Source organism: Corvus cornix, chromosome 6 (assembly GCF_000738735.6).
Source record: "Corvus cornix cornix isolate S_Up_H32 chromosome 6, ASM73873v5, whole genome shotgun sequence".
In the NCBI taxonomy this organism is placed as follows: Eukaryota; Metazoa; Chordata; class Aves; order Passeriformes; family Corvidae; genus Corvus; species Corvus cornix.
In genome coordinates, this window is record NC_046336.1 from 2,199,585 (window position 1) to 2,213,329 (window position 13,745).

The 13,745-nt window shown below is 45.0% G+C and overlaps 1 protein-coding gene across 9 annotated transcripts in view; it reads right to left on the reverse strand.

The window, feature by feature from the left end:
* Window positions 1-13,745, reverse strand: part of PTPRE (protein tyrosine phosphatase receptor type E) — an 88,199-nt gene that overhangs the window by 58,923 nt on the left and 15,531 nt on the right. The window contains exon 3 of one of the 9 annotated variants that reach the window (XM_010408439.4): window positions 4,714-4,796. The exons of the other annotated variants lie outside the window; for them this stretch is intronic. Within the exon in view, the coding sequence (XP_010406741.1) occupies window positions 4,714-4,796 (83 nt within the window). The remainder of the gene's footprint in view (window positions 1-4,713; window positions 4,797-13,745) is intronic. 9 annotated transcript variants of the gene reach the window in all.

Sequence of the window (13,745 nt, forward strand, 5' to 3'; positions counted from 1 at the left end):
GTGAATAGCAGCACAATAATCACAGCAATAATACAGAAACATCCTCTTGGGAAATATTTAGCACAAGTGAGTTTTGAGTGATGCTCAGGGTATTTACAGCTCCCAAAAACCTAATTTTAGACTTGTAAGGGATTTCTATAATTATTGATTTCTCTTCCTTACTTTGCAAGTTGGATTTTTGCATAAAGGGTTGGGGTTTTTTTGAGGACAGGAATAAAAAAAGGCAGAGTGTTTTCCCAGCAGTCCTTGACAGCTGCCTCTAAGGCACCACAAAACACAGAGGACAGTCCCATTTGGAACCTCCTTGGAGTGAAACTCGTAACAAAGCTGTGGATTTGACCATTACAGTTAGAGATGCTGAATTTCCATCCGAAAATGGTTTTTGGTGGAAAATACCCCTTGGTGAAGTGTGGCTTGTAACCATGGGAATAATTCTTTGGACTGAGCTGCATCCTGGACCTAAGATCAAAGAGAACTATATTTCTATTTTGGAAATAAGAAGTGGCTTAAAAATAAAACAGAAATGCAGCATTTGTGGAGAACATAGAGTCCCAAACGTGCAGGTTTTACTTTCCTAAACAAACCAGCAGCTGAGCCAGGGCAGAGCCCACAGGCTGGCCCAGCCTGGCAGCGACACGTCCTGCCCTGGCTCCTTCTGTGCCAAGCACCAGCAGCATGCACTGAAATCCTGGCCTTGGAAAGGTCCTCCTGGTGTAAAACCAGTTGTTTTGTGACAGAGTGGATTCTCACTTTTTTGTTTTTAATTAAAAATGAGCCTTTTATCTCGCCCAGTGTTTACTATGGCGTCCTCCGATGACAGAGAGCTGGCAGGGCTCTGCCTCTGCCCAGGCCATCTGTCTGTGCTTACTGGGACCTGCTGGTGGCCCCAGTGCCATTGAAGAGGCACAAACACCCAGGGCCTGTGCTCCAGACAGGGCTGGCGGCCACTCAGGCCCTGATGTGGCATTTGGGTCACTCATTTCACATCACACATTGCAGACAAAACACCAGCAGGGGGACAAGGGGATGACAGGTGAAAAGCACATTTCACACCGCAGCACGAGCCAAGGCATCACGGGGATCCTGGGAACGGCTCTGTGCCCTGCCAAGGCATTCCAGGGACTCTGAGGTGTCCCCAGACACAACACACACTAACACAGTCGCTGATCCAGCCAACGCTTGCACAGAGCTTGGCTGCTCCCAGGCTTTCTCCAGGGAATATCATACAGAGAGGAAATCCTTCCCTGGGAGGGTGGGCAGGCCGTGGCACAGGGTGCCCAGAGCAGCTGGGGCTGCCCCTGGATCCCTGGCAGTGCCCAAGGCCAGGCTGGAGCAACCTGGGATAGTGGAAGATGTCCCTGCCCATGGCTGGAGATGGAACTGGGTGATCTTTAAGGTCCCTTCCAACCAAAACCACACAGGAAGACTCTGAAATGCCTTAAATGACACTTTAAGCCCCAGAGGATACGAAACCAAAGCAGTTAACCTGGCTTCCTTTGAATAACCTTTTCAGATGGAACAGGTTTACAACAGCATCACCAAAACCTCCAGCAGGGTCATTTATAAACACAACCCCCCCAATATTTTCACTTCTGCTTGTTTTCCATTTTCATCTCATGATTTGAGTAATTGCTTCCCACACTGTAACAAATGAATTGCTCTAACAAGGAAACTTTCAAAGCAAGTCTTTCTATATTGCTTGAAAGATACTTAAACTATATCTCGAGTATCTTTCCAGCTCTGTGTGTTTCCTTTTCCAGGGATCTTGGGGATTTTTCCCCTGCTACATTCTGGCCCACAATCACTCAAAGCACAAATACATCCCCATACTTTTAAGCCCAAACCACAGTACCAGTTTCATAGAGAAAAGTCACACACATTTCAGAGTAAAAAAATACAGGCCCAGGAGACTAAGGAAGGAGATCCTCCAAATTATATTTTCCCCCAATTATTCATATTTTGCTGTTCCACAGTCCTCCTCTAATATTTTTATTTTTTATTTAATATTCCTGGAGATCCTATTCCAAATCAATCAGCTGACAGCTTATAAAGGTAATTTTGGTTAATTTTCAGTCCTTCAACCTAACTAGCTGAGCTACATTTCATTCACCAAGGCCGCACATTAGACATTATTTTTATTTTCCTTTTATTTACCTCCTTTCCAACTGATGCAGAGATGCCCAAGAGCTGCTGCCCCACAGGACCCATTTTTTCAGATCAGCTGAATTCTGCTGCCTGTCAGACTCGTCTTGAGGATAGATCAGCCAAAAAAAAATGGGAGAGCTTTTTATAGAATTAATTCAGATTGTGTAGTCCCACCCTGAGAATGGAAAACCTGACTGCTGAATATTTTGCTTGTGGCTTAAACATGTGATAAAAGCTCATCCCACGGATTCAGTGGAATAACCTGGCAGGCTCTGGCCATCCTGTAACACCAAAATTTTCCTCCTGTGACTGGAAAATAAACGTTCAGGCGATCAATGACTGGCTGAAGCTGCAATAAAGTGAAATCCCTCTTTTATTCACTAGAGGATCTGGCCACGTACTTGCATCCCAGGAAATATCAGAGAAAATCTACTTGGGGTATAGTTAAATAAAATATGCCATGGACAGCCCTCAGCCTCATCACAGCCTGCTTGCAAAGACTGGGGAAGGATGGAAGGGGAAGTCACAGGAATTTTTTTTTCCTGCAATTTTCCCTCTTTCCTACAGAGGGAATCAGAAGAATCCCACACCAGCTGCCATGGGAAAACCCAGGCTGGGAAACTGAGGCTCAGCTCCTTTCCCCCTCTCCAAAAGCTGGTTTGGACACACTGTTTGCAGATTAAATCCAAATCTCATCTCCACATCCTCGTGTGTGCAGACAAACATCAAGAACAGAAATTCTGTGTTTGGAAAAGACAACCAAAGCTGAGCAGCATATCCCCCCGGAAAAAAAAGCAACCAAGTTTTTATCTCCCAGACAGAATAACTTTAATTACATTATATTTTCAGGCTCTGGAGAACTATTTCCAGGCATTTGAAAGGACCAAGATCACGCTCTGAGAGATGGCAAAGCTCATTTAAAGCCTACTGGATGTACAAAAGCAAGGAAATCACATCCTGGGAAGCCAGAGCAACTCATCTGGAGGAGGGTGGTGGGAAAAGGAGGGGTGAGAGGTCACCCCTGTGCTTTGTAGGTCTAACAACCACAAGGCTCTTTCCTTAGGCAGTTGCTAATTGTGGAAAAATTGGAAAAATGGCAGATAAATGTGATGTCTCAGGAAGATTTTTGAACTCAAAGCCTCAGTAGATGGAAGAGCTGAACTGATTTGTTGGCCAGAAATTGTCCTGGCAGCTGCAAACCCATGCACTGGTAGCTCTGATTTTGCGAGCTCCAAGTCAATCTCTTCCCATCAAGAGAGGAAAATGAGGATAATTTGCTAACACAGCTCTGAGCACGCTGTGTCTGGCAGAACTGTCCGCTCCAGTGAGGATTATCCCAGAGATCTCCATCTCAGGAGGCACTGAGGGCTTCTCACACACTTTTCCACAGGAAAAAAAAAAAAAAAAAATATATGTAAATGTACATCTGCAGGGAGAGAAACAGAAAGGAACTGCATTTCCTACCAGCTCTGCAGTCTGTGCCTGAAACTCATCCCTTCCTTGCCCATCAGGCAGGGAAAGCCTGCCCTGGGCCACACGGATTTGGTGGCTGGGATCTGCTTTTCCAGCTGAAAGCATTGTTTTCCAAGGTAGCTGCCTCAAACAGCTGATCTCAGCCTGAGCAGAAGCAGCACCCGAGCAGCTCTGAACAAAAATCACATCCTTAATTTTATTTATTTATACTCAAGTAGGAGGCTCAGGGGGCAACTTCTCATCCCACAACTCCCTGACAGGAGCCAGGCGAGGGTCGGCTCTGCTCCCAGGGAACAGGACAGGATGAGGGAATGGCCTCAAGCTGTGCCAGGGGAGGTTTAAATTGGATTTTAGGGAAAATTTCTTAATGGAAAGGGCTGTCCAGCCTTGGCACAGAGTCCTGAGGCAGTGCTGGAGTCCTCATCCCTGGAGGGATCTGTGGATTGGGCACTTGGGGACATGGGGCAGTGCTGTGGAATGGCTGGACTTGATCTTACAGCTCTCTCCCAACCTTAACAAGTCTGGGATTCTGAAAGATTCCAATTGTACCTAGTCCCTTTCCTGAAAGACCAAAAAAGAATCACATTCATATTGCTGGAAAATAAATTGGACCAAATAATGGGATTGTATCTCATTTCTGGCTGATTTTACACGGATTTTTCATTGTTGTAGCTTTCTGGCCATATCGCAGAATGAAGCTGCGTAAAGAGGGAGATAGATATGTGTATGTATGGGTATATAGGTATATATATATAGTTAAAGTATGTATTTCTGGAGAGCAAAAAGCCAAGTCCAATTATCCCCAAAATTCATGGTCACTAAACTCATGTCAATGCTAAGTCAATCCTAGTCTGCAAAAAAGCATTTTAAAATAAGAACAAACCCCAAACCCACACAAAATGGAACCACACTGGCTCCCAAGGGACCTTCTGTCCACAGGTCAGGTACAAACCATAAAGTGCTTTTGTAGAGGTGAAATTAAATCATAAACATCCGATGAAATGAACCCCACAATGTCTGAACAGAAGCTTTCCAGCCAACATAAAAGCCTGAGAGATACTTCAAAATTTATTTAAGAAAAATCTTTAGTGTTACCATGCACTGGTCCTGGAAATGTTCCTTTGCCTCTCGCACACCCAGAGCTCTGATTCTTTCAGGGAACCAACTAAAGGCATTAACTAAAAATAAAAAGCAAACGAGATCAGCTTAAATAGCTTCCTTAAAAAACATATCCTATTTCCCAGCATGCTAATTAATAGAACAGAACAGATATTCTGATATCATGATTAAGAACAGTTCATTTTGAGCATCACCAGCAGATCAAGGCAATTAACTGGCAATTTGCTCACTAAATGACTTCCCAAGATGTGCTACCGAGATAAGGCAAAGCCCTTTTCAAAGTGCCTTTGAGCCAGCAGAAGATGGACCTGCAGGGATTATTTTTATAAACAAAGTACAACTCGATTCTTCAGTAGTAAAGCAAAACTTCTGCTTCAGGAGTAAGGACAAAAAAAAAATTAATTTATGTGGAACAGCAAGACACTGGGGGGTTTTCTCCTTATTTCCCAAACTGTAACCACTATAAATGGTGCTGTGATGGAGGACACATCCAAAATATCATTTTTAGAAAATATAAAACTGAAGTTCTTGACTTCTTGGTATTTTAACCATGGGACACGGGTGGAGAGCTGAGAGCAGATAAATCCCTTTTCCTGCCCTTTAATCTTCCTGCCCCAACACTCACTGGTTTTCACAGTGGTGCTTCACAAGGAGCTGTGCTGGCTCCTGGACAACAGAAATAAAAGAAATGCCATCCTTCAGGGGGCTGGGAAGAGGATAAACAAGGAGGTTTAAAGACACTCAGTTTGGTCCAAGTGACCATTCTTGGTGAGATTCCAGGGAAGGATCTCACCCCACGCAATCCCAAGCAACGCAAACTGGTGAAATTGAGGAGGATGCCACAGAACTGGTCACAGAGTCACAGAATGAACGAGGTTGGAAAAGACCTCTGAGATCATCAAGCCCAGCCTAAACTCAGCAGATCTGAGAAGAATTTGCTGGCTCTGGAACAGGATCTCTGCCCATCCCTCCTGAACCTCCAGAACCCCAAACCCTGTGCAAAGTGCAGGCACAGATCAGAGCCAGGAGGGCCCCAGGCAGGGCTGTCAGGCCAGCAGGGGATTTCTGACCCAAATGCCGAGGTTTTGGTGCTCAGCTGAACCACATCCTGCACCCAGGGGAGGTGGCTGATGCTGAGAGCTGTGGCTGAGCCCACAGTGTCCCCACACCTCCCTGCACTGGCACGGAAACATTTCCCTAAATATTGCCCAAAAGAGGCCAGAGGAGCTTTTCCAGTGATTCATCCATCAGCATTCCTAAGCCAGCAGGATTCCCCCAGCAAAGCAGAATTTGAAATTAATCTGCATAACTTTCTGTGCAGCTTCCCAACCTTTTCCTTCTACAAGGATCCAGCCCTCAAGACATTTTCTGTCAGTACTTGATACCTGCAGGGGTTTCTGTTCTGCAAAGGGGAACCCTTCCCTGCTCCAACAAAAAGATCTGAACAAAATCATTACACACACAGCTTTTACCTGAGATTTAATTGGTGAATGCTCAGCCACCTATGCAAAATGCATCACTAAACCCACAAAAGTATGTGTATTTTAAGACATAACTGTACTGACTTGACCAAAATTGAGTTTTTTTCTTTAAATTCCTAAACTATGGACTGTAGAGATGCTTTTATTTCATTCAGTCTATGGATCAGATTTCCATTACAGGAAAACAGCCCTTGTCATGTTTAAGCTGAGCTCTCCCTTCGCTCTACAGTCTAAGCACTGATAATTTAAACATTACATACATGTAAAATTTTACTTTCCTCTGAATCAACAGAATTGGTTGGATTTCCCATTCTGCACCAGCAAGGTTAAAACAGAAGCATAAAAGCACAGCTACTTCATGAGAATTAACTGAAAATATAATTCAGTGACCGACTGTAAGCACAGGATGTTTTAAGGCACTGAACTCCCCCAGAACAGCACAAACCCTGCTGTGAGCAGCCCCACTACTCTGTCAATACAGCCTCTGAGCAGAAATGCCAAACATTTGCTTAGAATAATGATAATTATTAAAAATAATGCACAAAGTACACAGATTGATGGTAAGAAGTGTCAGGGCCTCCAGCATTTTGGAGTAACACTGTATGTGCCCAAGTGCAGCTGGAGTTGCACACAGATGAGTTCCCCTTCCTAAGTCATTCCCGATGACACTTTTTTGTCCTTAATTCACAATTAGCAGTAACAAGTCACTTCATTTCATGTAGAGCTTCCTGGAGAGGATTTAGGTGAACTGAAGTGCTCTGTGAGACAGAATAAGAGAGGCTGAGAAGAGTCTTTGGGATCATCCTGCCCACCCTCCTGCTGGAAGCAGGGCTGAGCTCCAGGCTGAGGGATGTGTGCTGGGGGTTCTGGGGAGAGGATGCTGCAGCCCCCAGCCTCCTGCACACCACCCCCACAGGGAATTTTCTTCTCTCCATAAATCCTGTTGCAATTTGCCCTCATAGAACCAGTTTTTTGTTCTGCACTTTGGGCTAGAGCTCAGTTTGGTGTTCTCCATGACTTTCCTCCCCAGCTCAGCCCCCATCCTTCTCCTCCAGGTTGTATTTCACATCCTCACGCCCTTGGATTTGGCTCTGGTCAGCCCCAGGAGGCTTTTGGATGTCCCTGTGCAGAGCATCCCTGCCCTCCAGCACAGCAACTGCTCCCAAAGCAGAGCCATCTGCCAGCGAGCTGAGCGAGCACTCCATCCCCTCAGCCAAAGGTGCTGCTCGGGAGGCTGGGCTCGACAGCATCCGCTGGAAAAGGATGTGCAAAGACCTCCACTCTCGTGTTTGTCTGGATTAAATGAGGAGCAGCTGCTGAGTAAATCTGGCTGCAGAGTTTGCTCCCTGCTACGGCACAGACATTTCGTCTTGACCGCCCTTGTCGGCAGTGATAAGATGATGTTATCACACCGAAGTCCTGAATGATCTCCTGGAAGGTCAGGAACCTGCAGAACCGTGCCAGGTTTCAATATCTACCTCACACAGCTTCCACAGATGTGAACTTGTTTGGTAATTGTCTGCACAACAAAATAAATCATTCTGTAAGGGCCCGGGCCAACATAAACAGGAAGAAAACACTGTGTTCAGAGGTCAGGCTTTGCATGTTTTCCAGGGTTTTGATGTCCTAAGGATGTTTGTTAGGATGTTTGGGATGCACACAGAATAGAAAATCAGGACTGTGTTAACCAACATCCAGCCCTTGTACTGAATCTTCAAAAACCCCAAGAGAAATTGCTTCTTGATGAATATAAAAAGCTTTACAAGCCTCAGTTATTCCAGCAGACTGCAATTGCTGATGTTTTGACCATTTGCCTCAAGCACTCGAGGGAGATGAACTTGCAAATGCCACCACACCTCAGTGCAGCAGAAATGCAAACAGCTCAGCCTGGATGCTCCCTGACAGGAGTGCAATTATATCCCAAACATGCATGAAAAGGGTCCACAGCCTCTCCTCAAAAAATAAAGTAAGTAAATGAATGCTTGGATCCAGTTTATTTCTGCCCCTAAAGGTTTTTTTAAGTCCCCTTTTCCACCTGACATTAATTAATTGCTTCTACCAGAAAGGCTGTACACCCTGCAAGAAACATTCCAAGTGATTTTAAAACTGATCACAGCAAAGCTGAGCTTGGCAGTGAGCTCTGGACACCACCTGGGCCAATCTTCTGCGGAAAGCTGGGCCTCAGTGCAGGTTTTCCAGGAACTGTCAAGCAAATTCATCAGTATTTCATGAGTGTGTTTTAGAACAGTAATTATGAAAATGACTTTTGCTCCGTGCTCATTAAGGAACTTCCTTTCACGCACGACTGGAATGACAACATTGAGGCACTCGCTGCACCTCCAGCTTCAGATAAATCAGAGGAGCTCCTGAGGGCAGCAAGAGGTGAGGCTGCTCCAGTCCTGAGCTGGCCAAACCCCTCCTGGGTTATCCTGGGAATCTTCCCTCCACGTCCCTCTCCCTCACCTTCATAGCACATCAGTGCTCCAGGGAACACTGGTTTGGGGAAGCCTGGGAAGGTGTTACCGAGCCTGGATAATTTACAGGAACTTCTCGTGCCCTGAAGCTGCACATCAGGACAGCAGGATCTGACTCATCCACGGGATTTCCATCTGATGCTGACACCACTCCATGGGCAGCAACACAACACAAACCCCATTTTCCTGGAGATCCTAATTCACTCTGATACCACAGGGTGGTAGCACCACGAAAGGGATGGAGAGCAGAGGGTTCTCACACAGCTTTTGGGGTCTCACTCAGCTGCAAATCGTGGTGTTTGATGTTCCTCTAGGAAGCCCATTTCATCCAACCTCCCCAGAGCCAGAACTTGACAAAATCCTCATTTCCAAGAGAATAGCAATTTGTACTGGAGTTCCAACTCCTGTCAGTCATTTCCCAGCATCTGGGCTGGGATGAAACAATGGAACACAGAGATGCAACACAGATGGCTTAAAAGTCATTTCAAACACCCAACTGTTGTGGGTTTTCAGCACAAAGGCGTAAATTGGCTCTTAATAAAGCTGGGTGTGCATGGCTGCTTCCAACTCCATCATCCCAACGACCTCAAATTCCACAAGAATCACCCTGAGCAGCACGTTCCTTGGTCTCAGATGAACACAGCCCTAAACCAGTCACTTACTATTATTTACAGAGCACAGCGGTTCCATAAGATGGTTATAAGCATCTTTTTAATTTTTAGTCAGGGTAAGAGTCCACTAAAAATAAGAAAAAAAATAAAGACATGAAAGGCCTGCCCAGCTTTACTTTCTAAGTGTCATTTGTACTTTGAATATACAGTTTTCCTACAGCCTAAAGTATTTCTACAAAACAGAAATCCATGGATTCTCAGGCCAAAGTCTGCAAGCAGCTTCTCACTGGAAAAAATCCACTCCAGACCTGAAGGAAGATTCAACCATCAGGAATCTGCTCCAGGACAAGACAGAGCAGGGAGAAGAAGGAATACCTGCCCTCAGGAGACACTTTATGTGTCTCACTGATGTTGTCCCAAACAGCCTCCACCTGATCAGTTTTAGAAGAAAATAACACTGAGACCTCATGGGTTTGATTGTAGAGCAAGAGACGGGCACTGGGTTTGGGAAACAAGGGTGGAAGGAAAACAAACCAACCCAAATGCCTCCAATTGAAACACTCAAGTGTTGCCCCATCCCTGGCAGTGTCCAAGGCCAGGCAGGACAGGGCCTGGAGCAACCTGGGATAGTGGAAGGTGTCCCTGACCATGCAAAGATTTGGGATTTCAAAGTTAAATTCCCAAAAACCCCCAAAATCTCATGCTCTGCAAGTGCTGAGCACAGCCCTGTGCCCCCTCCAAGCATCCGAGCAACCTCTGTGAACTCTTCATGAGCAGCTCCTCCGTAGGAGCAAACACTGCTGCATTCATTTAGGGAACAAAAAGAGTATTATGGGAAAATATGCTGCTCACAGTTCTGGTGTGACATCCTCAAAAAGGGCATTCTGCTTCCCCAAATTCGAACAGGGAAATTTTGGACGCTCTGTAAGCAAGCAAAAGCTTCAGGTTTTCTTCTCTGAGAGCAGAAGACCCATTTTTTCAAGACTGTATTAGGAAATAACCATCTTTATGTTGTTCTGAAGGACTTTGTTCTGGTTTTGCCTCTTAAATATCAGATACTAAAAACTCATGGCACAGTCCCTGAATTTTTACCACTGCCTGAAAGCACACAGGGATATTCTACCTTCAGCAGACTGGGGGGGAGGGATCCCTTATAAAATGTGCCACCCCTAAATCAGAGCTGTCCAAACTCACAGAATCATGGAATTGTTTAAGTTGGAAAAACCCTCCACAATCATCAAGTGCAACTGTGGCCCCCAAGGCCACCACTGCCCCATGTCCCCAAGTGTCACATCCTCAGGGCTTTTAAATCCCTCCACGGATGGGGACTCCACCACTGCCAGGGCTGGACAACCCTTTCCATGAAGGAATCTTCCCAAAAATCCAACCTGAACCTCCCCTGGCACAACTTGAGGTCATTTCCTCTTGCCCTGTCCCTTGTTCCTTGGGAGAAGAGACCAACCCCCACCTCGCAAGAGCATGAAAAAAACCTCAGCATCTGCTCTGGTACAGTTTGTGCTTCTCCCAAAACAAGAACCAGTGTAACAACTTCTCAAGGCTCTGGAAAAATTCCTTGCTCCTGCCAGCCTCCCCCTCTCTGTTGCTCCTCTGTCCCAGCACCGTCTCTGCCACCTCAGCTGGGACATCAAATTCATCCCTGAAACTACGTTATCCATATTATTCCTTGGATTCCTCAGGTTTCTGTGTTGATCCAGGGTTTAATGCCTCAGCAAATAACCAAAAAGAAAGAAAGCATCACAAAAGTCACTTAAAATAGGGGAAAACGGCCTATTTGGTCTCCTCGTTAGCAGTCATTTTGGAGTACACAAATAAAATGTAGCACAGTCCTCTTTAGGAAAGGGTTTTCTGCATTTTTTAGTATTTACACTGTATTAAGATCAGCTATTTAAAAGAAAATTAGCATAACCTAACTATACTTCCAAGCTATGCAGCACTTTCCATTTTAATCCATCATTTCCTTTGGGAGTTTTCTGCAATAGGTGCAGTTCCTTTTCAAAAAAAAGGGAAAAAAAAAGGTATTTCCATGACTTTTTTTTTTCCTCCTTCTTTCTGACTGAATGAGTTTGCAAAAACAAAGCCCTGGCTATTTAAATATAGCATCCAGATAAGCTATTTATGGAAGGTCAGTGTTTACACTTTGGACTACAACTCATTGAGAGCAAACATGTACAACAACAGTGCTGGAAAAGCTGCTCTGTAACTGGGATCTGAGGCTCTAAAAGAAAAAACAAAACTGAGGTTAAACTCTCCTTCATCCTCAGCTTCCACGTGAAAGCTCAGCACCACATGAATATGCATTTTGCATTTCATACACAGCATCACAATTTTGTGAGGTGCCTTGGGACCTCTGAAGAAGGCACAGAATAAACGAAAATCGTTTTAATTAAAAGCAAATTAAAGGGCCCTCTAATCCAGGCAGCGGTGGCAAATCCGCGGAGAGTTTTTAGAATGAGGATCCTTGAAGTTCCATTGCTTATAACCCTCCCTAATTCCAGCTTCCTTCCCTCACTTCTCCCCAGAGGAGCTCGGAAACTGCACAAGATCAGGTTTATTATGAAAATTCTGCTCTAGTTGCTAAAAAAAGCTTTTGCTCCACTTTCTCAGTGGCCAGAGGCGCTCGCGCCCTCACAGAGCAAATAAAAATAAAGGAATGACAAAGGGAACGTTTCTTCTCACTGCAGGGGGAAAGAAGAGATAAGATTCCATTTTAGGCTTTTAAGAAGTCATTTCAATACGGATTAGGAAAGTTGGAGTTCTCCTTCTTGACAGGAGGCTTTTGAAATGCAGCTCAAAAAATCAACTAAGTAACCACGTAGTGAAATGTTATCACAGGAATGGCCTCAGATTAGAGAAGTCACAAGGAAGGAGAATGTGTACAGCTAAAAGAACTTTATTGCTGTGATCTTTTTCACTGCTGTTCTACAGCGGGAGGACATTACTGGGAAAACCTCCCTGGTTTCCCTCTGCCTGTCCCCAGTTCACCGTTGCCTATCCAATAAATTCCAGAATGAATTTACAAATGCTACCAAAAATAAACAGGAAGCTAAACCCAGTCATGGTGTTTATTTCTGTCTAAAAGGCTTTTTAATATGTATTTGCCTCCTTAAATAACTGAATTCCTCCGCTACGAGAAAAAAATACATAAAAATCCCAACCTTGAGGGAAAGAATCCAAACAACTGAACAAGAGGAACAGGAAAAAAAAAAACCAGAAATGGGCAAAATGCCTGGAGAAACTCTGCTTTGATTTTGACACATGGGAATAAATGGGAAAAAAATATTCAGCTAACCCTTCTTTTAATGAAAACATCTTCCATCTCATGTGCAAATTTCAACAGCTGAGAAAGCATCCTACTCAATCTCCCCAAAGTGGTGTCAGCATGTTTTATGTAAGTACTGCTTAACAAGGGATGTGTGCTTGCAACAAACATTTTCGGGTTCTGCTCTTGAAGCTCTGGACTTGCCTCTGGATCAGAAGAGGAATTGCAATTCTGGAGAGGGTAACGGGAGATGTGCACAGAGGACAGATTTTTTTTCCTTTAAATAGTCAAGATGTATTTGTTGATGAGGAGTTTTCAGTAGTTATTTAATAAATAAACAGGAGAAAAACTTGATGACGCAGCTCTGCACCGATCCGTGGCATGAAACATCTTGGAAACAACTTCAAATGTCTGGCAATAAGGTTGGGGTTTGGTGACACTGTCACTCTGAAAGGATCCTGAGACCAAGGCAGCTCCCCTGGGACACAAGGGGCACAAACAGGACAAGCTCCCTGCCCTTAAATGGGATATCCAGGGAAAGCAACAAATTCCCATCAGGATGCGGGGTTTGGGCAACGCCAGTCCCTCTGCCCAAGAGTACTGCTGGCCCTGGCACGGCTCCTTCCCAGCCTCTGTGCCCTCCCAGGCAGAGCTCTCTGCCCTGGGTCCCCCACTGACTCAGCAATAATGGGATTTTATTCTTCCTGCTCTAGTTCTGAACTCTTGTCTTCATGTGGTACCTACAGAGACACGGCCACCATTTGCAATGCAGCCATCTAAACCACCCATGGCAATCCCACAACCATCTAAACCTCCCATGGCAATCCCACAACCATCTAAACCACCCCACAACCATCTAAACCACCCATGGCAATCCCATAACCATCTAAACCACCCCACAGACATCTAAACCACTCCATGGCAATCCCATAACCATCTAAACCACCTCATGACCATCTAAACCACCCATGGCAACCCCATAACCATCTAAACCACCTCATGACCATCTAAACCACCCATGGCAACCCCATAACCATCTAAACCACCTCATGACCATCTAAACCACCCATGGCAATCCCATAACCATCTAAACCACCCCACAGCCATCTAAACCACTCCATGGCAATCCCATAACCATCTAAACCACTCCACAGCCACCCCA